This window comes from Macaca fascicularis, chromosome 4 (assembly GCF_037993035.2).
Source record: "Macaca fascicularis isolate 582-1 chromosome 4, T2T-MFA8v1.1".
In the NCBI taxonomy this organism is placed as follows: domain Eukaryota; kingdom Metazoa; phylum Chordata; class Mammalia; order Primates; family Cercopithecidae; genus Macaca; species Macaca fascicularis.
Window position 1 is genome coordinate 67,708,580 of NC_088378.1, and position 27,144 is coordinate 67,735,723.

Below are 27,144 nucleotides of genomic sequence, written 5' to 3' on the forward strand. Positions count from 1 at the left end.
GCACCATCACACCTGGCTAATTTTTTTTTTTTTATATTTTGTAGAACACAGTCTTGCTATGTTGTCCAGGCTGGTCATGAACTCCTGGCCTCAAGTGATCCTCCCACCTCAGCCTCCCAAAGTGCTGGTGTTACAGATGTGAGCCTTTGCACCTAGCCCTTAATTCACTCTTTAAGTCAACTTTGAATGTGCTGAAATTTGGGAGGTCAATATTCTTTTCTACTTATTAAATAATTCATGATAAAGAAAGTTGAAAAGTATATTATTGGTTGGCCGGGCGCGGTGGTTCACGCCTGTAATCCCAGCACTTTGGAAGGCCGAAGCGGGCAGATCACGAGTTCAGGAGATCAAGACCATCCTGGCTAACATGGTGAAACCCTGGGTCTACTAAAAATACAAAAAATTAGCCGAGTATGGTGGCGGGCGCCCATAGTCCCAGCTACTTGGGAAGCTGAGGCAGGAGAATGGCATGAAGCCAGGAGGCGGAGCTTGCCGAGATCGTGCCACTGCACTCCAGCCTGAGCAACAGAGCAAGACTCTCTCTCGCAAACACACACACACACACACACACACACACACACACACACAGAGAAAAAGAAAATTATATTATTTGTACATGGTTTTCTCTGATGCCAGTAGGCCATGAGATTGGGGATTCCTTTTGTTGTTGTTGGTAAGCAGTATTGACTTGATGTCAGATTTGAAGTTCTATTGGATTTACAGCAGTAGTGTCTGCTCCCTTTACATTTGATTCACAAATCCCTCACACTCAATGAGCTCTCAATGGTACCACTTTAACTAGAAGTAAGAAGTCATCAAACTAAATCATGGGACTGGGTTGTAAGTCTACCTTCTCTCCCTTCCCTTCACCTGCAATAGTCTAAATCACTCCTTCCCTGAAGCATGCCTTATCAGCTGTGCAGTGCAATAGAAGGGGGAAAATGTTTTCCCAACCTAGAAACCCATCAACTTGGACCCCGAAGCATGACATCTGAACACCTAACTGCAAGACCAGGAGCAGCTCACAACTGCTATCTGTGATCATTAACAACCTGCTTGCATTTCCAGGGCTGCCTCCATGGATTAATATATGCACTATGTATTAAACCATCTGCCATGGAGTCTGATCCAGTCTTTCCCCATTGTGGCCAACTGCAAAGGTTACCCCTGAGTGTTGAGACTGAATACACTTTGATTACATTTACATTTATCAATTCTTTAGTTTTATTATTAGTTCTTTTGTCCTCAACAATATACCTTTTCAGGCTTTTGTATCCTATATTTGTATAGCCTGCAGTACAATAAAAATACATTTAATCCTCTGTGTCAACTCTTTTAAAGTTCAGCATTAGCCTTTTATAAAAATCAGGTTCAAGAAGAATGAACTACACGTTTCCTGTGAGAAGGGACATAGCTTGATTATCAGCATATTGTTTGACATACTTTTGTCTGCTTTTAAAAATTGTCTTTAATGCAGTCAAACATTTAAACGTTAATTTTTTTACTCTAGGCAGGCAACACAATGAGCCCCCTACAGATGGGACCAAGTTCTCCTCTCTGGGGATGCTGAGAGTCAGCTCATATCAGGGACGTGAGGATTAAAACGTTTTGTTCCCTTGTGCTCGCTGATGGTTGAGTGAATGGAATTGCATCTGATGTCAGGTTACCTCATTATATGTATATATTTGTAACGGTTTCTTTTTGGGGAGAGGGTAATTCTCTGTGGTTTTTCAAATGAAAGCAACTAAGAGAAAGTAGGGAATGCTCCCTTCTTCCTGTCATCTACTGCCAAATAAGCCATTGGTATTACCAAGGGACACTACTAATATAAACCCCTGGGATGGTACACTATTAACTTCTCTACTCTGAGGAATATCATCCACTCCTTCCCCAGGTTCTTAATCCAAGGCGGGGCCTTATTTCTTGTCTTCAGTTGTTTATGTTCCTCAAGGGTCTCTTCAGGGGGAGTCAGCCAAACTCTAAATGAATTACTTGGATTTTTGAAAATCCAAACAACTTACCTTACTTTTTTGCAAGGCTATATTTGGTCATTTTTATTTAGGTTTGTATCAAATGCTAACTCAAGACATAAATACTGTTTTTTGTTTTTTGTTTTTTTTCCTTCAAAGGAGGCTCCTCATATAGTGACCCTGCAAACTTTGTACTATTCTGTCATTCCTTAGAGTCTGGCTTTTCTCAAAATTATGATAATGGATACTCGCCCATCTCAAATCCAGAGGCTTTCTGTGTGCACATGAGTGCAGGTACCTGCACACTCATGGGAAGATACTTGGAGGACTGCATCCAGGATGCAACAAAGCAGACCCTCGAGAGGCTGGATGCCCTTGCACCCCAGTGACTTCTCCACTCTCAAGTATAAGTGCTATTTTTAATGCTATCAGCAACATCGTACTTTATTTCCTTCATATGTTTTGGACCCTCTGATTTATGGCACTTAAGCTTCTCAAATTTGCTTCAACTGATTTTCCTTGGAGATTCAAACCACTGTTTAAGTTGCACAAAATCCTTATAAAACCTGCTCTACATCACAGATACAGGACAGGGAAGCTACTCCCAACTGTCCATATACGGTATCTTTCTCTTACACTGCTTCCTAAGGTCCTCAGAGCACAGCTTCTGATATCCAGTGTCCATGTGTACATTGTGTGTCTTCACTATCTTTGGTTGCTTTCCGAAATGTCATCTGTGTGCCCTCTCCATTTCCCATTGGTCTTTAATATATCTTCCGAATTTCCTGAGACAGATTCTTTTACTTTCTAAAGGATGCCTTTTTAGTACTAATAAAACTTTCATACTTGTCTGCTTAATCACGCCAGCTTTACTGTCCCCTTTTTCCTTTTTGTTTTTGGCTCAGAGGTATATGAACCATCTGTGCCTCTAAAACAGTTTGCTTAAATAGCCTCCAGGCAGATTTTATGGTTTTTAAGTTTTTTACTTTAACCTTCAGCCTGCTGTTAGCCATTTTCAGCACAGTTTTAAAATCAGCCTCTTTTGGAAATGACTGTCATTATGTGTGGCTTTCAGGAGCTACTAGAACTGGAGAGGGGCTGCTGACTCCAGCTGAACTCGAAGTCCCGGGTTCACAGTCACCTGAGGCAGGAAAAAGTGTGGGTAGCCTTAAAAGGGTCATCTCTCCCATTTGGCATCCTGAAGAGAGATTCAGATTCCTCTCATTAGGAATATCCATGTCCGCATCACCCAGGTAAGACCCAGGAAGATAAAATCTGAATTACTCACCTGCCTATTTATTTGTCACTACATTTCTATAAAGTTGTCATCATGATTTTAGGTACTAAAATTAGACGCGAGGCTGAAACAAAGAATACAAAGAAAGGGAGGAGAATCCCTTCCTTCCCACCATACCACTGCACCACAAAAATCACCCTCTGTTGCTATGCCAGCAAACATGGTGTTCTGTTTCCATTTTATCACAATTGTCTTGCGTAGGGACCTGAGTGTCAATCTGCAGTTCTCTGTCCTGGAATTCATCATTACCCAAACTTTCTGTCTGCCCTTGCATTAATGTTGACGTAATTATGTAGTTCTCTATATATAACAAAACTACATCTCTTCACCTAGTGGGGATGAGGGTATCTGCCCTTTCTGTGGCTCTTTCCAGCAAAAAGTGAGTTATCTCATTTATCTTTCAACCACATTCATCAGACAGTAATTACACTATTCTCCTCTCTCAAATCAGTGCATTTTTGCACAATCTTTTCTCTGTTGTCATTGTTGCTTTTCTAGTACATTTGATAGTTAAAAACACTTAAGCTCTTATAGTTATCACTGTGATTATTACAGTATTATGATGTATTTATAAAATGCTTCTATCTTCAAGAGTTACAAGCTGTATACTCTCTGAAGTGATTTAGTATTAATGTGCTAACTCTATAGTCCATGAAGCTGATCAAAAAGTCAGAGCAGGCAGAGGCCAGCAGGCAAGCAATGAATCCCCAAGGATTGGTAGAAAAAAGAAAGAAAAAGAAAGAGAAAGAAAGAAAGAGAGAAAGAGAGAAAGAGAGAGAGAGAGAGAAAGAGAGAAAGAAAGAGAGAAAGAGAGAGAGAGAGAGAGAGAGAAAGAGGGAAAGAGAGAAAGGGAGGGAGGGAGGGAGGAAGGGAGGAAGGAAGGAAGGAAGGAAGGAAGGAAGGAAGGAAGGAAGGAAGGAAGGAAGGAAGGAAGGAATTTGCAAACAAATGGATGAATGGGGTTATCATTCCAGGGAATATCTGTTTGCTCAATTTGTTTTCTTGTTTGTGGGTAAAGGACCATTCCTCCATAAAGAACATGAAATTAGCAAAGAAAGAGCAAATCAATGCCAAAATTAGAAAGCACACTGCGGTGCCCTCAGCCCAAAAAGCTCTTCCTTCTCTCTTTCCTTACTTAACACCTCTTTATCCTTCAGATTTCAGTGCTAGTCCCACTTACTCAGGGAAGCCTCAAGATCTTCTGACAAGTCAACTCACCCTGAAAAAGGTTCTCATGGGACTGTGCCCAATACTATCAAGGCACTTGCCACAGTGACAATTTCACATTTGTGTTATTATTTAAATAAACTTCTGTCCCTCAATGGACTATAAGATTCATGAGGGCAAGGACCAGGTTTTGTTGGCCACTGCAACTCCCATAGTTACTGTTCAACAAATATTTGTTGAATGAATAAATAAATAATTAATAATGGTGAAAGCTGCAATCTTCAATACTTCTACTCCTTTGGCCACCTGAACTTGAAGCATTTAGCCTCAGACTGTATCACAATTCTTCTGAATACTTCTCTTTTCCTTCTGTTTAGCAGACACAGTTTTCAGCCACAAAGAAAGTAGCTTCAATGTGTGGACCAGCTAACTCTTTTTTTCCTTTTTTTTTTTTTTTTTTTTTTTTTGCATGACAGAGTCTTTACTTTTAAATGATTACTGATACACCAAGTAATAACATGTAACAAGTTCTTGAATTCTATCATCTAGTAATTTTGATTAAGAGAAACTAAATGTAGCCCAAATAATTCCACTAGTATTCACTGTTCTAACCATTAGCAAGAATGGACTACGTTAAGGCTGGCTGCTGCTTCGCACAGGTTACAAAGAACTAGTTACTACTTTTTCATAGATAAAGCCCCTGACCTTCAAGAAAGTGTTAGGGAAAAAAAAATATTTAATCCCTTCCTTTCTTAAAATAATGGTTATGTGGTGTTTTTTTTTTTTTTAACTATATCTAAGAAAGAAAAAGTCAACAGTGATATGCATGTTGCTTGAGCCAAAAGGCATAGGAAAAAAAGATAACATATACCCATTAAATTCCTAAGAAATATGAGGTAAAAAGATGAAATCTTTGGATAATTTCTAAGTCTGTACAAAAATGTTAGATTTGCTACTGTCCAAAAAGTGGAAGGACCTACTATATAATATATGGAAATAATTTAATGCCATTTCATAGGAATATAACTAGAGCTGTGCTAAAGCTTCATATTCATGAGGGCATCTAAAATGCCACTCCACAGAACAGGTGTTCTCTCTTCTTCTATCCATTTATGCGGTAGTTTTCATGGCTTTCTGGCCGAATGTCACAGACAAAAACCAAGAGGTTATCCAAGACTTCATCCCTGCTCTGCTGGAAGCAGGTGTGGAGGATGGTCATCTTCTCCTGGGTCTCCTCCTCCACTTCAGTGCGGCAACTGCCATGGGATCCCAGTGCCGCAGCTTCCTTGGCCTTGAATTCTTTCTCCCTCTGCAGGCGGTACTGTTCAATTTCAGCCTGAGCTGCTTCTTTGGCCTGCTTCAGCCTCCGGTTCTTTCTTTCGCGGGCCTCGGACACCTTCTCGGCTGCCCGCTTCTCGGCCAGCAGCGGCTGCTGAATCCCCTGCGACTGACTAGCCATGGCGGCAGCGACTCTGAGCTGGACCAGCTAACTCTTGATGGGTAACAGCAGCCTCATCCCATCAGACTTCTACTTCAAAGCATCTAGCTCCCCACATCCAATACAGCCCTTGGCCAGCCTCTCCTAGGCCACTTACACTGAGGAAACTATATTCTGGGCTATCTGCTGCTGTAATGGCACCACTGTTCCTCTTCATAAATGGGGATAACAGCTAGCCACAATCCCTTTGTTTTAGTTCTGTGCAATCTCATGTTCTAAAGTCCAAAAAGAGTGGAAACAGTGATCACATCAGTCCTGATACCAGAGCCAGTGTTCTAATAATCAGGTTTCTCAAAACAGCTGGTGCTGGGTAGAAGAGGTGGTTCATCTAAGGACCCTATGATGAATGCTAACCACATTTTTATCTTTCAATCCACTTTGGATTATTTCTCCCACATGTCAAGAGTAGACAGGTGTGACACATCCATTGTGTAAAGAATTCAACTTCATGAAATAACCTCAGGAAATCATCTCTCTTTCTCTCTTGTGGGCATTTGCTGGCATCTCCCATCAGCCATCACTCTGGTCCCCTCCCTAACAGTTTCCTGACTTTCATTCTGGTAGCTACCCCTCCCCATGCTGCCCATGGGCTTCAGAGGAAAATGAGCTCAACCTGAATTTCAGAGGGAAGCCCTGATTGGCTCATGCTAGACATTCCGTTGCTCTCTCTCGTCATAGCGCCCCCAGTTCAGGTATGAGCATGTAATGTAAGCATAGACAACGAGTATGAATTTCAAGACTCTTTTTTGGAATGCTAGGACAGAGACACTCATTCCAGAGCATGTCAACAAGAAAGTGTGTAGCCCTGATTGCTGCTAGCAGCTGTCCCATAACCACTGGGGAGCTTGCCATGGAATGTGGCCAACACTCTATATGGAAGAACACAGAGATGGAAAGAAATGGGACCGTGATAAGACCACTGTGCTGCTGAATCAACCTGCCCCAAAGTACATACTAGCTTAGGACTTGATAACTCCAAATGATGTCTTTTATTGTTGAGGTCTTCTGTTACTTGTATTAAAAATCCTGACACACCCTACAAGTAATCACCAAACTATACCCACTCTCAGAATAAAACAGACTTCAAAATAATCCCTTTAGCCAAAGATGGTCTCTTCAAGACTACCATCTCTTTACCATAATGCTACCTCTAAGGCTAGGGCTTGAGAAGGCCCTTGGATGCTGTAGGTCTCCCAGAGCAAGAGTTAGATTCTGCATGGAGTTTGCCTTCTGAGGCCCTAACCTCTCTACCAGATTGGGGACAAGCCCCACCTGCCCTATAGAAAGAAAATTGCTGTGTCAGAACACTTACCGAACAGTATCCCTCCCTGATGCCTTTCCTCCCACACCTTACCCCCCCAAAAAAACACAAAACACACAAAAAAACAAAACACACACACACAAAACTAAATTGGTTCAACACACTTTTGCTACTGGGAAATGTTTCATAACTACTAATGAATAATTCAGTGAACAAGATATTTTTAGTTTTCTATTGCCAGACACACCCAACTTTGATGCGAATGCTGTTGCCTTTCTTACTCTCCAAATCCCCCTTGCATACGGGATCCTAAACGTGTTACTTCCTCCACAGAGGCCCAATCAACAACAAAAATCAGATCCTATCTCCCATCCTGCTCAACAGCTTCCAATAGCTGCCATCACACTTAGAATGAACTCCAAACTACTGCCTCTCCAGCCTACGTCATTTGGCTTCTCACCACCTTGATCATTCCGCTCCAGACATCTGTACTTCTTGCTGCTATTCAAAAATGCCAAGACTGTTCCTGCCTTAGGACCTCTGTTTCTCACTTACTCCCCCTTCTCCACAGGACACTCTGCTGCCAGCTCCTCACACACAGCTAGCTCCGTCACTTCCTTCTGTCCCCAGCACACGTCACCTCCTCAAAAATAACTCCTGTGGTCCTCAGACATAAAACAGCAGCCCCTCACGAGCCTCTCCCTCAGTCTGCTTTTTTTTCATAGCACTTTTTCCTACCTGAAATTATATTACAAAGATATTTTTAAGCCTGTATATATCATCTATCTCCCCCACCAGAGTGTAAGTCCCTTTAAGACAGGGACTTTTTCTCTTGTTCAAAAGTCTATCCACCAAGACTAAAACACGCTTAGTGTCGTACACGGGCTCAATATATCTTTTTATTTTATTTTTTAAAGAATGAATGGATAATTAAATAACAAGATTTCTTTTAAGTGTGGCTAAAAACAAACAAAAAGCTGTAGGGAGGTACTTATTTCCTATTGGGCAAACTCCCCTTTTTCTTTGATATCAATTTATATTGCTCCACTTATGAAACATACAATCCTACAGATTATCACAGAAAGTGTCACGTCCTTCAAAGATTCTCCTTATATCAAAGATTTAGATGTGCGGTCATAAAAATGCTCACCATATTTTAAATAGTATGAAATCATTCTATCAAAACAGATTACAAGATAACATATCATTTATGAGATCCATATAAAAATCACTGCTTTATCATGGAATGTTTGGCAAAAGGCCAGTGAAAATCAGCAGTCATAATATCTCAAAATTCCTATTACCCATGGAACCTCCAAAATATAGTTATTGGAGTGGGATTAATTAATGCTAATTAGCTAATCAAGAAAGTTAAACATTAAGAAAGTTTAAGTTTCTGTGACAAAAATCAGATGCAAAATCTTTGAATTATGTCATAACTTCTACTATTTCTGTGGAAAAATAATCATTTCAAAGTCAAGGCACTTGTTTTTCTACAATCAAAGGTGGTTAAATACTTTTAAATACATTTCAACATATTTATGAAGGAATTAGAATATATGCCTCCAAAGCTCTCTCATAAATCAGTATAATGTTTCCAAAGCACATTTGGAAGTAAAAAATTCATATCTACTAACTATATTTTCCTCTATTCGAAGATGAATTAAGCAGAAAATACATTAATGTCTGAATTTATAATAGGAGTGGTTAACCCTCAACCATAGCAAACTAATGAGGAATATTTTACCATGGAAAAATTAATCAGGGCTCTCCAACACTATGCAATTTGACATTTTGAGGACTTAATCAGGAATGGATTTTATTCCACTATTTACTTTTCATCATGGGGATGACTTACAAAGACACTACCTGTTAGAACAAATATAATTCTTGAGCTTAATCTTGTCACTTTAAAGAAATTTATTTTAAATAATATTTCATAGTTTAAAAATAGTCCTCGCAGAAGCAACATTACTAAGATTATGTCATCTCTGGGCCAAATTCAGCTCTCAAACATTGAGCAAATATCAACATAGACACAGTGAGCCTCAGAGACTGAATGTGACTAACCCTCTGTTAGCAATGAGACAACACAAATTCTGGGAGGTTGTGACTGCTGGACATGGACTTCCATCCCCCACCATCGATTATCACTATCTTTGTTAAAGACTACAGGAGTTTCATTTAACTAGAGTGCTCAGTAAATTGCAGCAGAGTTCAAGCATCTTTATGGATTCATTAAACCATTGATCTGCCTCACAGAGCTTGTAGTAGAGTCCAGCTCTGGCCCACAGCCTGTGTTTACAGAGAATGCAATAGACTGATGTTTGTAACCTCCAAAGGCAGTCTGTCAGTAGACATTAGATTCCACTGTGTGCACAGCCACCCTAAGAGTGGATTGTAACATAGGGAATTTCCCATTCTCAGTCTCAACTGCTAGGACAGAAATTAAGTGCCTATTTGTAGCAAGATTTTCTTTATTTCATTCTAATCTGTGATAATATAAACAAAGAGCAAAGAGCCCAAGGAACAAAGAATTACACATGGCTTGGCCAGTTCACACTTCTGCTTATGTGTACAAAAGCTATCCAGAGATATTGAAATGGAGGAGAAATTAAAATAACCACAGGCATATCTATAGCTTGGATCCCCCATGGGGCCACTCGAGTATACTAGGCATTGTGACCAGACATTGCAAAGGTGTATGAGAAAAATTCAGGACTCAATCTACTACCTTAAAATATCTCAAGGCAAGTCACCTGCCCTTTTATGCATGCACTTATTCAGATACTTAACATTTTTAACAAAGCACTGAATCAACAGAGTATTACTACTATTCCAGGAAAATGAATAATCATTATCTCTTGGTTTCTCAGGACAGTTCACCAAGCACTCTCAGAACCTTCTCCCTCCTCTGGTTTTTATTAATAAGGTCTCACAACACCTTCCTTTTTAAGTCAGGCACAAAGAGGAACTCTGTGCTGAATGCAGCTTATGATCAGAGAATCACATCAAAATGATCTATTAAGATAATTCTTTAAATGTTCATTGTTCAGATAAAGCTGAACACCGTTAGTGGCAAGGTGAGAGAGCGGGAAATGTAAGTGACTGGATCGATAAGGAGAACGCTCGTCCCAAATAAATAGATCCTTTCCTGATCATTTGTTTCACTGAACTGCCCACTGCCCAAACAGACAGTCGGACTATGAACTCCAAACACGCACATTCATCACTCTGCAGAAGCAGTCACCAGAACACAATGTGGCTGATGCAATCTGACACTGTGGTTAATGTTAAAAGGGAGCGTGCCTTTTAGATGGATTGGATAATTACCAGCAGTTCAGATGAGAAAAAACTTGATTTAAGTGAATAGCATTAGCCGTCACCAGAAGGATGGCCAGAGATGTACTATGTCTGAAAATTAACATTCCGACATATACGTCAATAGCCCTGTGTATTGATCCCCAGGTGACCAGATTCTGATTTATGAAAAATTCTCTCTCTCCCTTCCGTTCCCTGAAAAATGTTGAACACAGACTGGGGCTTGCAGCTATTTAGAGTTTTGATCAGCTCTTCACATTTAATCTAAAATATCTAATGTTATTCAGAAACACATGTCCATTCTGGCTAATGGGTTAGAATTATTGCTGTTTCCTTCACAGTCTCCCAACATGTGGCTCATTAAAAACTAGAAGTGGTTGCTGTTCCTTTCAGTACAAACCCACTTGTCCCATGCTGTGTTCCAGGTATCCCTTAGACCAGAGTTTCTCAAGTGGTTTTCAAGTGTTTTGGTGAACATGAGGTCACATGCCTCTCCCGAAGCTTCTGATGGCTTTCTAGAGCACTGTGTCCCACTCTGTCTGCAGAACCTCTGCCTTGGAACACTTCCTGGCTCTCCTCAAGAGCCTGTGTGTCAAACTTTATATGGACCTACATTTTACCTCACTAGCCAGAACTTTCCTGCTCTAACCCTACTCCCAAATGTGTTTCCAAGGACTGATGTTTACCCCTCCTCTGTGATTGCTTTCTCCAGCCTCCCATTTGCAGCAGCTCACCAATATTCCATTCTGTATTTCAAAATACAAGAGAATAACAAACCCTTGGGTTTGTTGTTCTTTCCCCAGAGCTTTCTGAGAACACCTCTGTTTGCTATGACCGAAAGGGAGCTCAGCCACTGGCCTGCAGACTAAATCCCTGGGAGAAGCCACTATACACATGAGGCAGTGGATAGGCTTATAGCACAGTACTAAGGGACACTGCAAAACCAAGCAATCATCCTGCAGGCCAGGGTGCAGCTGGACAGATCCAGGAGGCTCACTGGTGGCTGTCAAAACCAAGGGGAATCCACAGGAAGAACCCTGGGGCTCCCCGGGTGCATTTACTTGTGGACCAAGGATATTTGCAAGCAACTGGCAAAAGCAAGTCTGTGGCCTGAGCTTCAGGTGGTCAGGGGACATTAATTGCAAGTTATTTCTTAATGTCCTTCTCCAAGCCTTCAAGAATGATAGCCATTTTGCAAATTAAATCTTGCAGGTATTTAAAGGAAAAAGAGTAGACAGGTTAATCACTAGATTAACATGGCAATTGTTACACATTTCTTCTGCACTACTTGGTTCTATAATTAAGTCTGAAACTGAGAAATCTTTCCCAGGATATATTCAACTTTAATAAAAAGACAAATAGACTATGTCTAAATAAAATAGACTCCAAATAACATGATGATACATGCTAATTAGAGATGGGTTCTTCCAAAAGAAATCTCTTCTAAGAAGAGATCACTGTATAACCAAGAATATAGTTTGAAAGTAAAAGAAGTGCTAATAATACAATATTCTCCTCCTTGAATATTTATGTTATTATTATAATGATTGTTAGGAAATCTTAATGGCATCATTTGCAAATGTTGTTTCTGTCTATATCATCTTTTTCTTTTTAATGCATCCTTGTCCTCATCTCTGAGCCACATTGGTTTCTTCCCATTATGGACTGCTGGGGAACAACAATATTATGCTATTGAAGAAGTATTTCAATCTTTTTTTTTCTTTTTTTTGAGATAGGGTCTTGCTTTGTTGCCCAGGCAGGAGTACAACGGCCCAGTCATGGCTCACTGCAGCCCCAGCCTCCTGGGCTAAGCAATCCTCCCATCTCAGCCTCCTGAGTAACTGGGACTACAGGTGAGCACCATCACACCCAGCTAATTTTTGCATGTTTTGTAGACAGGGTCTCGCTCTATTGCCTAGGCTGGTCTTAAACTCCTGGGCTCAAACAATCCTCCTACCTCCACCTCCCAAAGTGCTGGGATTACAGGCATGAGCCATGGCACCCGGCTTTTCAAATTATGAGAAAAACTAGAACAAGGAAGCAAAACTTTGGTGCTCTTAGGAATTTGTGTTTACTTGTAAATTATCAACATTCCTAATCCACAAAGAACACTAAAAACTCGAGATCTGAACAAGAAAAGTAAACAATCATCCTTTACATTGCCTGCAGTGGCCGTTTGTCTTGACTTTTGATTTCCTTCCTGATTTTTGGATATTAGTTTGGACAATAAGATATTTCCCATGTAAAAGGAAAGAGATCAAACACAGGCCATTTGGAAGTGACTAATATTTGCGGTCTTGTTTGTTACTCCTTTTTAGAGGGATAATGGTTACAAGACATTACTCCCTTAGGGAAGAGAATTTTTAAGTGTGTATTACTATGTAAAGTAAAACTGGTGTTAGCAAGTTGAACTAAATGTTTCTACAAGAGTGCAAAATCACTAAGGAGTCTCTGCAACTTTCCAGTTCCTAGGTGAATCACAAGGACAGAAACGCTCTCAGGTCCAAAAACAGGCTGGGAAAAGAGTGAGCTATTAGTTCCCTGAAAAGTCTCTAACACATGAAATAATGAGATTTACATCCCATTGTCATACATTGCCCACAGACTACACAAGTATTTTTCTTACCTACTGTTTCAAAAATTTTAAGCCAGCAAATAAGCCTTCGGGGATAAGGATCCTACAAAATATATTATGAATTAACACTATCCATTTCTTAAGCCAACATTCTGAAATGTGTAAACTAGTAGTTAGAGTCCTTAAGTGAATACAGCTGTGATTCATGGTCCTCTCCTGGCAGTGTTGAGCAGAAGTATTTTGAAGAAAGCCTAATATTTGTAGCAATCCAGACAACTCTTCAAATAAAAATTTAAATTCAGTTAAAAATATAACCTATATACTATATAGGTTAACCTGGCTTCAATCCATCCCACCTTATTGCATACTGACAATCTGTGAGAGATGTATGTGACACTTTCAACCAACCCCATTAAACAGACAGAAAAACCCAAAGAGAAATGAAGAATTGACAGGCAAACGAAATTTAAAGAGCCCATTTTCAGTGGGCCATCATTTTGAGAGTTGGGTTATTTTTGTCCTTGTTTTTAGCAGCAAATCAATTCCTGACTCTACACCCAAGCGTGTGTGAAGAGAAACGCACAGAGACCACAAGCACAGCTGTCCAATTTACATTCACAAATGCAGGTGTTGCTCAGACACAAAACAGAGGTCAGCTGAATACTGCTCCTAATTAGCTACCTTTTCTACTAGGATTTTTCTTTGTAAAGTTATGCATGCAATTTGGGTTCAACTTGGAGACCATTTTTAGATCCCAGCATGCTATCCAGTAAGAAGCGGGCTGTCATTATAAAGCATAATTTACAGCACAGTTAATTTTATGTTTTTTTTAAGTCTACACTATACCTAAGGCAAAATTCTGTTCTGCGCACACACATTATTCACTCTGTTTCCTATCCACTTCTCAATACTTAAAAAAGGTAGAATTTAGCCAGAAAAAAAATCTGTTATGTAGGAATGGGAAGAATTTTGCCCTTTTTCTAAGATTAAGAAAGTCCATAATTAATTAACAAGGACTAAGGACTTTGTTAAATGATACAAGAAGAGAAGTAGCTATTTGCTATTGTCTTCAGTACGGAACACCCAAGGGCTTATTACAAGCAGTTCTTAGAAATGGCAGGATGGAGACTGGTATCTAATACAATCCATTAGGAAACCCAAGCCCTAAATAAAATGACCACAAAATCCTATCAGTTAACAGAAATGCAGCAGCTGTACATGTTTATTGTAATACAATATAATATTGTAACAGAGATAACACTCTTTAAAATTAAAAAAAAAAAAAAAGCCAGCAAGTGATATGACTAGTTTATTTCTCTATTTGGGGAAAAAAAAACACACAAGAAGGCATAGCATGTCAGAGCTTTGGGACATATAAGGAAGGATGAAGACTACAGAGAAGGCAGGAATTGTTTGTACACTAATAGACAACTGAGATCAGCTGGCAAAGTCACTGGCTAAACACCAAACCACTGCAACTTCCAGGTTTAGCAAGATGTTCAAAGACATACCCCAGTAACTCCTGGTAGAAAGTGAAATGTGATGGGCTTCCTCCCACTGCTGACTTTACCTGCTGTAAGTATTCCAAATGCTAACTCCTATTCTGGCTCCCAGTTATCCATTTTCCAAAAATGTACACTATGAAAGCTTAAATTCAGTTTGACCTTAAACTTTACAATGATGTAAACAATATAGATATAGATATGGTATTCTGGAGTGTTTTTCCAAATGGAATCAGGTGCCTTTCTTCAAAGGCTCACTATAAAATACAGTTTGCAAAATATAACATGTATCACCAGGATTGTGACAAATCCACCTTGCTTGATTTTAGTCCCTACAGGCAGCCCATCAAGATTCAGACCCATAACCTTCAGAATTATAGAAAGACAAAAAGCCCTGTTCTATAGCCATCTTCTGCGATGGAATGCAAAGTATTTTGTTGTGGTAAGTAGGGCTTTGAAGAAGAAAGCACTGGGCCCACTCCTGGGGTTGTTACTCCAGTGCTCAGCATTCAAAACGGGAGCCCCAGGGTCTCGTAGATCATTTTAATCCCCCTATATTAAAACAAAATGTGTCTCCCATTTTCTTCCCACCCTCCTCCCCAGATTCACTGGCTCCTCCCAGGGGAAAGTGAACTTGACTGCTGACAGTCCCAGAAGAATTCCAAACAATTTCCTTACTTGCCTCTCTGTTCCAGTGAAGATTATGAGCCTAACTCTTAGAGACTGCTACTAAAATTCCACCCCGCTGAATTCTGCAGCCTAATTCTTTCGGCATTAAGTTTTTTGGCAGAATGAATGTGACCCAAATTTGCAGGAGATAATTTGCTGCAACAGTGCTTCTTGCAATGCAGTGAGCCCATAATTAGCATTTCGGGATTGCAAATATCACACTTTTAGAAAAATAATAATTGTTTGCTTCAAGAAAGAACAGATTTGGATCTTGTATTATAGAAATGGAAACAACAAAATGTGGACAATTTTAGTAAAGATTTTATGAATTAAGGAAGCTTTACATATCAATGGAAAATAATTGAGGACTAGCAAGTTACCTCAGTAGTTGGTGGCAAAGGCTACAGCAGTTCTTTAAGGATTCAGAAAATAGTTGTGTGCATGTGTGTGTGATCGTAAAAATATCATGCATTCCATTTCCCATCCATGGTGGCTAACACTATTCAAAAAGGACATTTTCAGACCTGGGATGTCTTTAAAATAAAACAAAAAAAAATTTTAATGATGGCTGTTCCTGTGTTTACCCACCATGCTTCTCGCAAATGCTTGGCTATGTGAGCAATGTTGTTTCATGTATTCATGATTTCATTTTTTCTCAGTATCAATCAGTTTTAACGTAAGATGTCAAGAGAGACTTAACATTTTTCTTGACAAGAACTCGTGGGCCAGATTTTGAAAAGAGCAATAGCAATATTTCCACTGGGTACAAGAATTAAACTAAGTGGGCTAAAACTTTCTGGCCATGCTTTTGTGGCTAATTACTTGGCTTTTATAAGGAATATCTACCACTTATCTTTCATGGACTCAGAGCGCAGTCTGCACTCTACTGCTGGAAATACACTGGCCATGAGGACACCAGCTGTGATCACAGTGTCCTCATCAGATTCATTCACCCTCTCAGAACACAAACACTAAGCCAAGAGAAACACATTAGAAGGGGATTCCTTATTCCAAAAGGTTAAGCATGACACAAAAGGGGAATCAACAAAACAGAAAGAATAAAAATATAAAAGTAGAAGGTGCACAGTGTTTTCCACTAGAAGCTACGTGGCACATGCGCGTGTGGGCTGGTGAGGCCTGTGGGGGGCCGCCTCTCTCTCCGGTGCTCTTACCTTATTTCTCTTGAAGTAGGCTCGTCGGCAGGCTGCAAAGCACTTCTCGCTGCAGAAGCTTTTCACCTCACTTCCCATACTCAGGGAATAGCGCTTGATTCCCACTTTCTGGCACCAGGCACACATTATTTGTACATTTGACACATCATCTTCTATAATAAAAGTATAAGAAAAATGTTCATATCAGAAGCAAACATCCCTTCAAATTTAGACACACCCTGAACCTGACAGAGCTACCCAGGCCTGATTTTAGTTTCTGGACCTTGGAGGAGAAGTGCTTTTTCTTTCTCTCTCTCTTTCTCTTTTTTTGGCTCCTAAGTTTCCAAAAGACATTTACTTAAAAACCAGAGCATGACGGCAGAGCCACAAGGGCTCCTAGGGCTTCCTAGCCTGGTTTAAAAAAAAAAAAAAAAAAAAAAAGCTTCATCTGCCTAGTTAAACCAGCCCCAGTACTAATGAAGCTTGTAAAATAACCTGTTTCTTCAAAGGTCCTGTGAAAGCCTGCAGGATCTGCACTGGGTGGGACAATTTGTAGGGTGCTAACTTACAAATGGAACACCCTTATGTGAACCTTGACCAGGCGCCAGGCTCAACCATGGCATGTTCCCTATTACTGTTAAACGATATGTGCTATTGTTTACTCTTGCAATGTAATAATTCCCAAGCAATGCTCTTAGTCAAAAAAGGAAAGATGTGCGCGGCCAGATTCTGGCAATGGAAAGGGACAAGCCTGGCTCGCTGAACAGACTCTGACAATGCAGCCTTCCGGCGCTGGTGTCCTAAGGGAGATGCAGGCCTGATTGAAATTCTCCTCCATGTGATGTGGTTCATGGGCCCTGGATGGAGGGATGGTAATGGAAATGTCAGATCATTCTCAGCCAGATTGGTGGTCCTCCCAGCCCCTCATGTCATGTCATGGGGTTGTTCAGAATGAATTTAGGCGGTTTGCAAACATTTCCACTATTTAAATTGTATTTCTTTTCCTTTGTATGAGAAGAAAACAAATTTAACTAGCATAATGAGCCCATGATATCACAAATACTACTGCTTAAAACAAAGAAAGGATTTTAAAGTGAGTCAATTAGTAAAATATATTCAGTAAATCATAGTGCGGGTAGTCAGAAGTTATGACAAAAATTATGATGGTGATATTCAGGTCTGGGAAAAACTGGCCTCTCTGAGGGGTGGGTAGGGGTGAATAAAAGGACTTTAAGTAGACACCTAAGTAATATTTCCTTGTTGCCTCTTAACAGCTTTTGCTACATCTTGAGTTTTCTCTGTCCTCCCAATTGACAGTGAGTGTGTGTGTGCGTGTGTGTGTGTGTGTGTGTGTGTGAGACTGACTGCCACATCTCTTCTTCCTTTATGGAATTTTTATTATTATTATTATCCCACACTCATGCTCCAGACATGAATGGTAATCACAAAATCCCCAACAAGCACTAGTATAGTGTTGTCTGATTTCTGGATAAAATCCCCCAAAGACTAATTGCTAAGCAAGGCCTGGTCCACGAGTGTTGACATATTCAGGGTTCATAGAGTCTGTCATGCAATCATTTCATTTCCAGGGAAAAGATTTGGTTTGAGGCAGTGTGGTCATCAGCCTGCAAAATTAGAAGCAAACTAATTTGTAGTGCAGTGATACGGCTTTTTTTCCCCCTGAGCATCAGCACTCAGCACTATGTGCAGCGTTTTATTTACCTCAATGGAAGAAATATTGCCATTCTAATGACCTTTCTGTATTTCACAAATTACATATTGTGATCTATTGTTATCAAATGAGATAGTATAAAAAATGACCTTTGATGTCAAACATTTTTGATAACTTTCTTTAAATGGCATAATACAAATTCAAATGTCAAACAATTACTGTATTTAATAATTTGCTCTGTTCAAAGCAAGCTTTTTGATATTTCAGGAATATCCTTAACAAAAAAAAATTTAAAAATAAATAAAAGTAAGCTTTTATTTATATTTTACATGATCTCTAATATGGCATCTCTCTAGATATGAACATTTTACATGGTATGAAAAATTAGCAAAGCTTTATAATTTACCTTAGTGTGTAGAGGAGTTTTCTGAGATTAGAAAGAGCATATATTTTAAAATAATCACCTGTCTTTACTAAACTAGATAGCAACTAATAGTTTCTATTTTTCCCAATTGATAAGATGCTTTAAAATCTTAAATTCCTGAAAAAGAAGATACAGCAGAATTCTCATAAATGATCCACTGGCAGTAAGCTTGATTCTGGTGAAATCTGTAAGGAAAAAAATTTATGCGGGAAATCACCTGGCCTCACAGTTTAAAGAGGAGACCCCACTTCCCAAGGAGCCATTTTAGAACATGCATTAGATCCCCCTCATTATTTCTTCCTTTAAATAATCTGATTTGGGAAACAAAGCATAAAATTGTTTAAGTCCTAGATCTTCAGCTATAATGGACCAACACTGACATAAGAAAGAATAGAGTGCAAAGCTATTCACAAGGCCAGGCGCTTAGCGTGCAGCTTGGGCCTGGCCTGGAGGAATGACGCTTGAGGCCAAAGGGCAGCTCCGGGGTCTTTCTCAAGCTTCAATCCATCATCACCAGACAGACCCACTTGTCATTTTTTAAAGGGAGGCAAGAATACTTTCTTACAATGGACCTAACAAATAAACGAACAAAAAGGTAGAATTTTAAAACAGATTATTTCTTACAAATCATTCTTACTACAAAGCAACAATATGAGATGAGACCATATAAATTGTGCACTTTTATATCTGGCAGCTGGAAAGACTTCTAGAATGATGGTTAGCATCTGCCTTGTTAAATAAGTCGACGTTCCCAGCAGTTTTTCACGCAACTCTATTTCATAAAGGTATATGCTTTGGAAAAAGCCCATCGGATTTCTCCTTTTCTAGTATTAAACTGTTATCAGCAGCTAATGATCCAAAGAACAGTCTGATAATTGGGTTATTCAAAAAATTTAAAAAACATTTTCCGATATTTCAGGCATTCTAGATTAATAAAAGTCATTTATATCAGTAATACATTTTAAAAACTAATAAAGAACTGTGATTATCTAAATTAATATTGTCAGTCAAACTATAGTTCAAAATTCTGTCACCAGACATGAGATGGTGTCCCTATCTTATGACTGCACCCCTAGAAAAGTGAACACTTCTTAAGTGGTTAAAGCCAAAGGGATCAGTCCACTTCAACATCTGCATCTCTTTCTACCTGAAACATGGAAATGAAATGCAGGCTTTACAATGGCAAAATAGAAGGTTTCAGCACTTTAACTTTTCTAACTTGATCTGCTTTAAATTTTTTTCTATTTAAAAAAATATTTCTTCAAGCTAGGGAAAACCTAATTACCTATCTTACATTTTGGCTAACGGTCTGTGCCATTAGAGACTTGAGATTACCTCAGAGAAGATTCACGTAACAGATTTTTACATTACATTATCTTACAGCCATTAGCCTGTGCATTTTTATAATAAACAATGCACTGACAAATGTAAAATGTTTACAGCATTAAATCACATTCCCACAGAGAACGCTTTGTATAACATAATAAAATTTTCATACGATAATATCATATAAATACGTATCAGTCAAAATATGCATATTTCAATTAATCATGAAAAATTTGTACCACCTCTTTAGAATTTAATTAAACAGAATGTTTAAGGCATTTTCTTTCCAATCTAATGTTTAAAGAGCTATAGAACATTTTTCTACTTTACATCCCAGAAATTCAAATTAACTACTCCAAGATAAAATCAAAATTGTATTTATCTATCACAGTACAGAGAAGTATGAGATCAAGCATTTCTGGAATGTCCTGCTGAAGTTGTTTGAGAAATTGCCTTATCTGGTGACTTTAAAAAATAAGGATGGCCATTGGTCAGCGATCTTCTTGGGGCATTTAAATTGGCTATAAACATGTATACTAACTTACCTGACCAGCACCCAAAGAAAATCAGTAGGGCATTAATGGACTCCAGGCAATTAAACTGTAGATTTACCACCCCTTTGTAACTTTCATGGGAGTCCAAGACTGAGGGGAAATTCCAAAAGTATTTGCTGGGACATCTATCTCCTCCAACAGTTCCTAGAATGCACACATCCAGATAATCAATGAAAGACCTGGATTATATCTGAGACAAGTTACAAGGCAGTCTGAGGAGACTCCTGTGTGTTCCCCATGCCATGAAATGACATGAAATGGCCCATGGCCGGGCTGCACTGTGTCAATCTACTTGTTGCAGCAGCTATATTTAAGAACAGAATAAAGGCCTGGAAAGCAGACAAGAAACTAAAGTTTGCTTTCTCTATAGCTTCTGTGAAGAAAGAAATTCCTCTTTGAAATAATTCAATTCCAAAGACTTTAAGGCAATCTAAGCTAAAGTTTCTACAGAGCCCACCAGGAGCTTCTGTACAATCCCCTGTGTTCTAGGAGTGAACATACAAGGAGACCCAGAGAAAACTGGGACCACTAAACCACAAAGAACATAATGATTGTTAGCAGTACTTAGTAGGTGCCCACACAGTGCATGGCTCATTTCAACATTATTTAATCTTTTTCACAACCACCACCAACCAGGCAGGTACTAACATTAATCTCCATTGTGCAAATGGGGAAAGTGAGTTTATATGTTAAGTAATTTGCTCCTAATCACACGATAGTACATATCAGAGCCTTACTGAGGACCAGGCCACCTGATTCCAGAGCCCAAGCTCTTGACCAGTACACCTTAGAGACCATGGCTTTTCTAAGCAGTAAGACTATAAACCATCCTCATAGACCTCTCTCCACAAAAAGGACTAAAAGCTGTCACAGATTTTGCAACTTACACAGCACATTGCTCAGTAACACAACAATACACAAAGAAAATGAAATCAAAAAGGTCAAAATGTCTTGGAGGAGACGGCTGAAGTGTTAATCAATATTTGTTTATTGATTTTTAAAAAACAAGTTAAAGGCCCACAGCGCAAGCCTTTACTTCTTTATGACTATGAGACATGGAATTGCTGCAAACGCTCTGTATAACTTGCACCAGCAAGTGCTACTTAAACATTAAATGATAAGACAGGCCCAATAATATGTGGATCTCAAGAAGCAGTTACTATACCCACAGGCAAGCAATACTCTTGCCAGCCTTTTCTTTTGTAAGGAGCAGGGATCCCAGCAGGACATGGATACCACCGGCTTTCCATGTGTTGAAATGGGAGACCCCCTACCTCTGTAATTTCAAGGGTGCCAATAAGAATATCCTAGCTTCAAAAAATTATCCTTCAGCTGCTCACTAAGATTAAATTCTACCACTAGAAGGTCATTTCTTTGGCTAAATGTTTCTTATGAGCCATTAAAACACAAATTCCCTGAAAGCAAGGAGGCTCAATATATACTTGTAAATAATGATTTATGTTTTGAAATGAATGATTCTTTCAGAAGAATATGTTTTTACAAGGAATGGGAAGAAGGGCTGAGGATAGGGTTCCAATCAGAAAGGTAGAGAGGCAAAGATGGGAGAGTTGGGACATATTACTTAGCTAATCTCTAGCCTTGCAAAGAGCTAGAGCAACCTGAGGGCAGCCAAAGGAAGGTGGTGTGGACAGGGTGATGACACTGTAGAATATGTCAAATATGTTCAGAGTGCCTTTTAAGTATGAATATGAAACATAGTAGACAATGGCATATAGCTAAGGATTGCCAGAAAAGAAAAGCAACACGCAGATCCACTTAGGACAATCTCAAGGGGGTGACTTTTTATAAGCAAATGAGGTAGTAGATGTACATTGATTTGCAAACCTAAGTTGCTACTATTTGAAAGACAGTGTGGTGATGCACAAAGATGAAGACAGAGGACTTTGCTGAAAGTACTAATATTGCCCCTTCTAGTTGTGTGTGACAAGAGTAAGTCGATCAAGGACTGGTAATGCCCACCCTAACTACAGCTTCGGTGAGGATCAAATAAGATTAAATATGCACATTCTATATGTAAACGAGCCTTCCTTAGAAGGAGTAGCAATTAGAACCACAAGAAAAGGGTAGGTGTCAGCTGTATACAATCTGGAGAGGCCCAGTGACCAGGCACCAGTCTCTTCAATCACATCCCCTCTTGTGGATGACATCTGTAGAACCACTATCCTTGAATACAAAGAACCCAGTAATTGGTTAAATCTCACTAACTTAGATTATTTAAGAGTAAAGCCATTAGAATTAATAAAAGCCTCACAGCTATTCTTTTAAAAAAGTACTTAACTTGAATTAATAGTTGACAAGATGTTGCCAAATATATCACTGCACTGCCAGATATTCTGTAATTAATAGATGGGAATTCTTTGTAATTATTACATTAACTATCCACACATGGGTGGATCTTCCTAAGTGCCTGAGAAGTTTGCTCATTTAAAAATTATCAGAGCAACAACTAAAAATGTCTGCCACTTTGGTAACTGAACTATCAAGAATTCCCAAAGAGTGGTGTCTGAAATAATAAAATTTTATTGAATTTAGTTCTCCTTAAACGGATAATGCAATTAAATGACAAAGGTCCATAATACTACATAAGTCTTTGTAGTATCTAAAATTATTCCTAATTTTCTTTTGAAAACAGATTTGAAGTTATTTCAAGAATTTAAATAGTCCACTCCTCTCTAAACATAGTAGTATTTAACCCCAAAGTAAAATCTAAATAGTCTATGCATAAATTAAAAATTCGTTTCAATAAGTAAAAGGAATGAGCATGTATTATACAAAATTACAGAAAAATGACAGACTTTAAAATTAATTTTCAATTTTCTAATGGAACATTCTATCCAATTTTAAATTATTTACATTCATATTATGAAGATAGACATAGACATAGATATAGATATAAAGGATGTGATTCCAGAAAGAATTACATGTGGGCTGGATAGGACCTGAAGTGTGTGGCTCATGTTATGACAGGCAGAATGCAGTAAGAGAGAGTTTCGGACAGTTGTGAGAGCCACTCCAGAGAGCATAGCATTTGGGTTGGATCTTGAAGGATTTGGAAGGCAGGAGAGTTACAGAGGAGAGAAAGGACGGAGGAACTACAGGAGCCAGAGAGTGGCAGACAGGCTTGAAGTGGGCAAGAATCCTGCAGTCATCCAGTTGACCAAGCTTGTGTGAAGGGAAAAGTAGATTAGACAGCAGCTGATAGGGCCTGAACAAGGAGTCTCATGGATGTCATTTTGCCATAGCGGGAGGGAAGCAGCTCATCTTTATTCCACAGGTAATAGGAAGCTCCCAAATGTTTCTCAACAGAACATGACAGACTGGGCACGGTGGCTCACACCTTAATCCCAGCACTTTGAGAGGACGAAGTGGGTGGATTACTTGAGGTCAGGAGCTCGAGAACAGCCTGGCCAACGTGGTAAAACCCTGTCTCTACTAAAAATACAAAAAAAAAAATTAGGCAGACATGGTGGCAGTTGCCTGTAATCCCAGCTACTTGGGAGGCTGAGGCAGGAGAATCGCTTGAACCTGGGAGGTGGAGGTTGCAGTGAGCCAAGATGGTGCCATTGCACTCCAGCCCAGGCAACAAGAGCGAAACTCCATCTCGGGGGGGGGAAAAAAAAAGAACATGACAGGATCAGAGATGTGTTAAGAAATGTTATTCCAACAGGAGTAACAGGATGGATCAGAATTTGGAGAGACTAGAATCCAGTTCCACATCTAGACGCCTCAGTAAGCAAAGTGAGAGCAGGGTCCATGTCTCTTTCTGTCTCGTGTGTTCAGTGCCTTACACAGAGCAGCATTCATGCTACATGAAGGAATAAATGGACAAATGAATAAATGGCTGCAGAGGAAAAGGGATGAAGTCCTGAACCTATAGGGTGACAGCAGAAATGAAGAGGACAGATTTAAGAATGAGATGAAATCAATTATCAAAATGTAGAAATGTTGCCGACCCAGAAATAACTGAAATTTCATAGTATTCATCTTCCCATGTTTCTAGTCAAAGCAGACCAGGGAAAAGTCCACAGCATTCTTGGGGAAGTTGACTCCAGAGTCAAATTCAAACAAAATGAAGTTGCTTTACAGTCAATGTCCCTTCCTCATTTATTCTCCCGTACTCCAATAAAGAAGGAGAGCAAAAGGAGAGACTCATGAAGTCACAAAATTGTAATTATCTCTTGAATACCATGCTGAACTTGGATTATTTAACAGGACACTACTAAGTACATGTGCCTCCAGCTCCCTGACATTAATTTGAGTATTTCCCCATAATTTCACTGACTTGCCAGTGAAGCAGCTTCTTCTTGTAAGTTTTTTTGATAACCTCGCCTCTGCTTCTCAGTGTTCACTGTGGAGTCTGTCTTTCCTACGTACTCACCCTAAGAAACTGGAATAGGAAAGGAAAAAGAGCTTTAGAGTAAGGAAAACCCAGAGTCCTGTATGCAACACTTACCAAAGCACATTCCACAGAACACTAAGCCCACAGGGTACTTACGTGGATGTGATTTTTAAAAAAGACTTCCATGATTAAATATGAATGGAAAACAGCAGGCTACACAGTTAAACAACAGGCTTTTTACAGCAGGACATTCTGGTTCCACCAATGTACAATTAAGAATCTTTGAAAAGGAGACAGAGTGTGCCATATTTCACAAATTCAACAGTGGACATGTCTTTTCACAGAGAATTCCCAAGACTGGACATCTGAGGAAGCTTCCTGGAACGTGCTGCTCCACTGCCCTACATCAGCACTGAGGCATGAGCATTTCCATGTGGGTCATTAATTATCAGGAAGGTTTCTTGTCTTTTGCCCACAATTATATCCTCAGTTGCCAGGAGCCTCCTTTGCCTGCACTGGGCAGAAAGACAAGGCCTGCAGCCATGTGGCCAGTGCTGGGCACGCTGATCAACACCTACTAGTCCTCAATATGCACCTTCAGATTGATTAAAGACACCCATGGTCCACAAAGTCCCATGGTGTCTGTTACTCGCATCAAATACAGAGAAGGCAATCCTTTTCCTATAAAGCCCTACAGAGAAAATGGGAGAAATCAATAACAAGGCAAAGAGAGAGTAATACAGACCGAATAGCTCATGTTCACTGGGTGGCTGCCGTAGACAGGATGCTCAAGTAAAATCGTATCCCCATCCCTGGGCCCTCAATCTGAACCTCTGAGCAATTTAAGATGTCCTGGGACAATGATGCTGCAATCATGGATTTGCTGTCCGCTAAACTTCTCTCTCCTACATGGCTGAAGTCTACTCAGCATCTAGTTCACAAATGAACATTGTGACGAGGGACAAGGGAGTCCGATCAAAAAGTGTGCTCCAGTAAACCCACCACTCATAGAAAACCAATTCTGAGGCCTTGCCCTGCCTAGAGGGGCACCATCTTCAAAGAGATACAAAAGTGGTGGCAGCATATGAAGACTAAAAAGTCAAGCTGCTTTATACAGGGCTTCAGAACAAGAAAAGCATTTCTGTCATCTGCTTTTTAACTGAGGGGCTCATTTCCCCTTCTGAGATCTGACTGTCCCAATAATTACACTTAATGGGTCCCCCAGTGGTTGACAAATCTCCCCAGAGGTAGACAGAGGATTCATTTCTTTACTCAATTTCATGCCAGGCACTGTATGAGGGGCTGGAAATACACTGACTAACAAGACATGCATGGACACTAACAAGGCCTCAAGGAGCTTCCCATGGCTGCCCCTAGTGTAAAATGCCAACGTGCAGGAGAAAATGGTCAAGGACAAGCCTGTCCTGCTCCCAGGGCTCCATCACCATGAGAGGTCATAGGAGCCAGAGGTGTTGGTGACTGTAGATGGGAGGGTGTTAGCATTTCCACTGGAGGGGAGCACAAGCAGCCCATCGTGACAGAAGAGCAAGCCAAGTCCCTCCTCGGTGCTCCAGCCAGTCCTGCCAAGCAGCAGGCCACGTGGGGCCACCTCCTAGGGGAGGCAAATTGACAGGCTAGAGACTGGGTGTCAAGGGGACACCTGGGAGGGACTAAGCACTCATAGACAGCACTGCTTGTTCTCCTCCTCAGCCCCTTTTCTTCCCTCAGTGCCCTGAACTGCAGTCACATCCAGAAAGTCAAGTTCAGTAGGCTGAAGGGTATGCAGAACTGCATTCAACTAAATGTGTTAAAAGAACCAAGATGAACCTACTAGAACATTTCAACAAAATAATTTACTTCACTGTTCACTCTTCCCACCTTTAAATATTTATTTAGATTCCTTAGAGCAAAGATTGGTTGAGGGACTCTCTGAAGGGGCCCCATGCCAATCCCTATTCTGGAATGTAATGAGACACAGCATGCCAAAATAGTCCTGCTATGGGAAAAGTAGAGAGCAACACTAACAAGAAATCCTTCAGCGCACTCTCTTCTCTTTACATATCCCTCTTGAGCTGCACTATGTATTCTTGTGACTCCAGTTACCATCCATAATATGACAATTCCCAAATCAACAAAATTATCTTTCGTGAGCTACTATGTCCAACTGCCTCCCAGACATCTTAGTAAGTCAAGTCCACAGCTGCATACACATCCCTCTCCATTTCCAGTCCCCTTCACTGTGTTTCCCACCTCAGTTCCTGGCCCTGTTATCTACCCAGTTACCTGATGGCAGAAACCCAGCATCTTCCCTGCCTCTTCTCTCTCTCTCACCTCCCACATTCTGATTAATCAGCAGATCCTCCTAAACATTTTTATACAGCTGGGTGTGGTGGCTCA

The 27,144-nt window shown here is 40.0% G+C and overlaps 1 protein-coding gene and 1 pseudogene across 4 annotated transcripts in view; both read right to left on the reverse strand.

Annotated features, from left to right (window-relative positions):
• Window positions 1–16,480, reverse strand: part of LOC135970565 (V-type proton ATPase subunit G 1 pseudogene) — a 37,192-nt pseudogene extending 20,712 nt beyond the window's left edge.
• SOBP (sine oculis binding protein homolog) overlaps window positions 1–27,144 on the reverse strand; it is a 173,972-nt gene that overhangs the window by 114,801 nt on the left and 32,027 nt on the right. For 2 of the 4 annotated variants that reach the window (XM_065543645.2, XM_065543644.2), the window contains exon 4: window positions 16,433–16,584. The exons of the other annotated variants lie outside the window; for them this stretch is intronic. In XM_065543645.2, coding sequence (XP_065399717.1) covers window positions 16,433–16,584 — 152 coding nt within the window. The remainder of the gene's footprint in view (window positions 1–16,432; window positions 16,585–27,144) is intronic. 4 annotated transcript variants of the gene reach the window in all.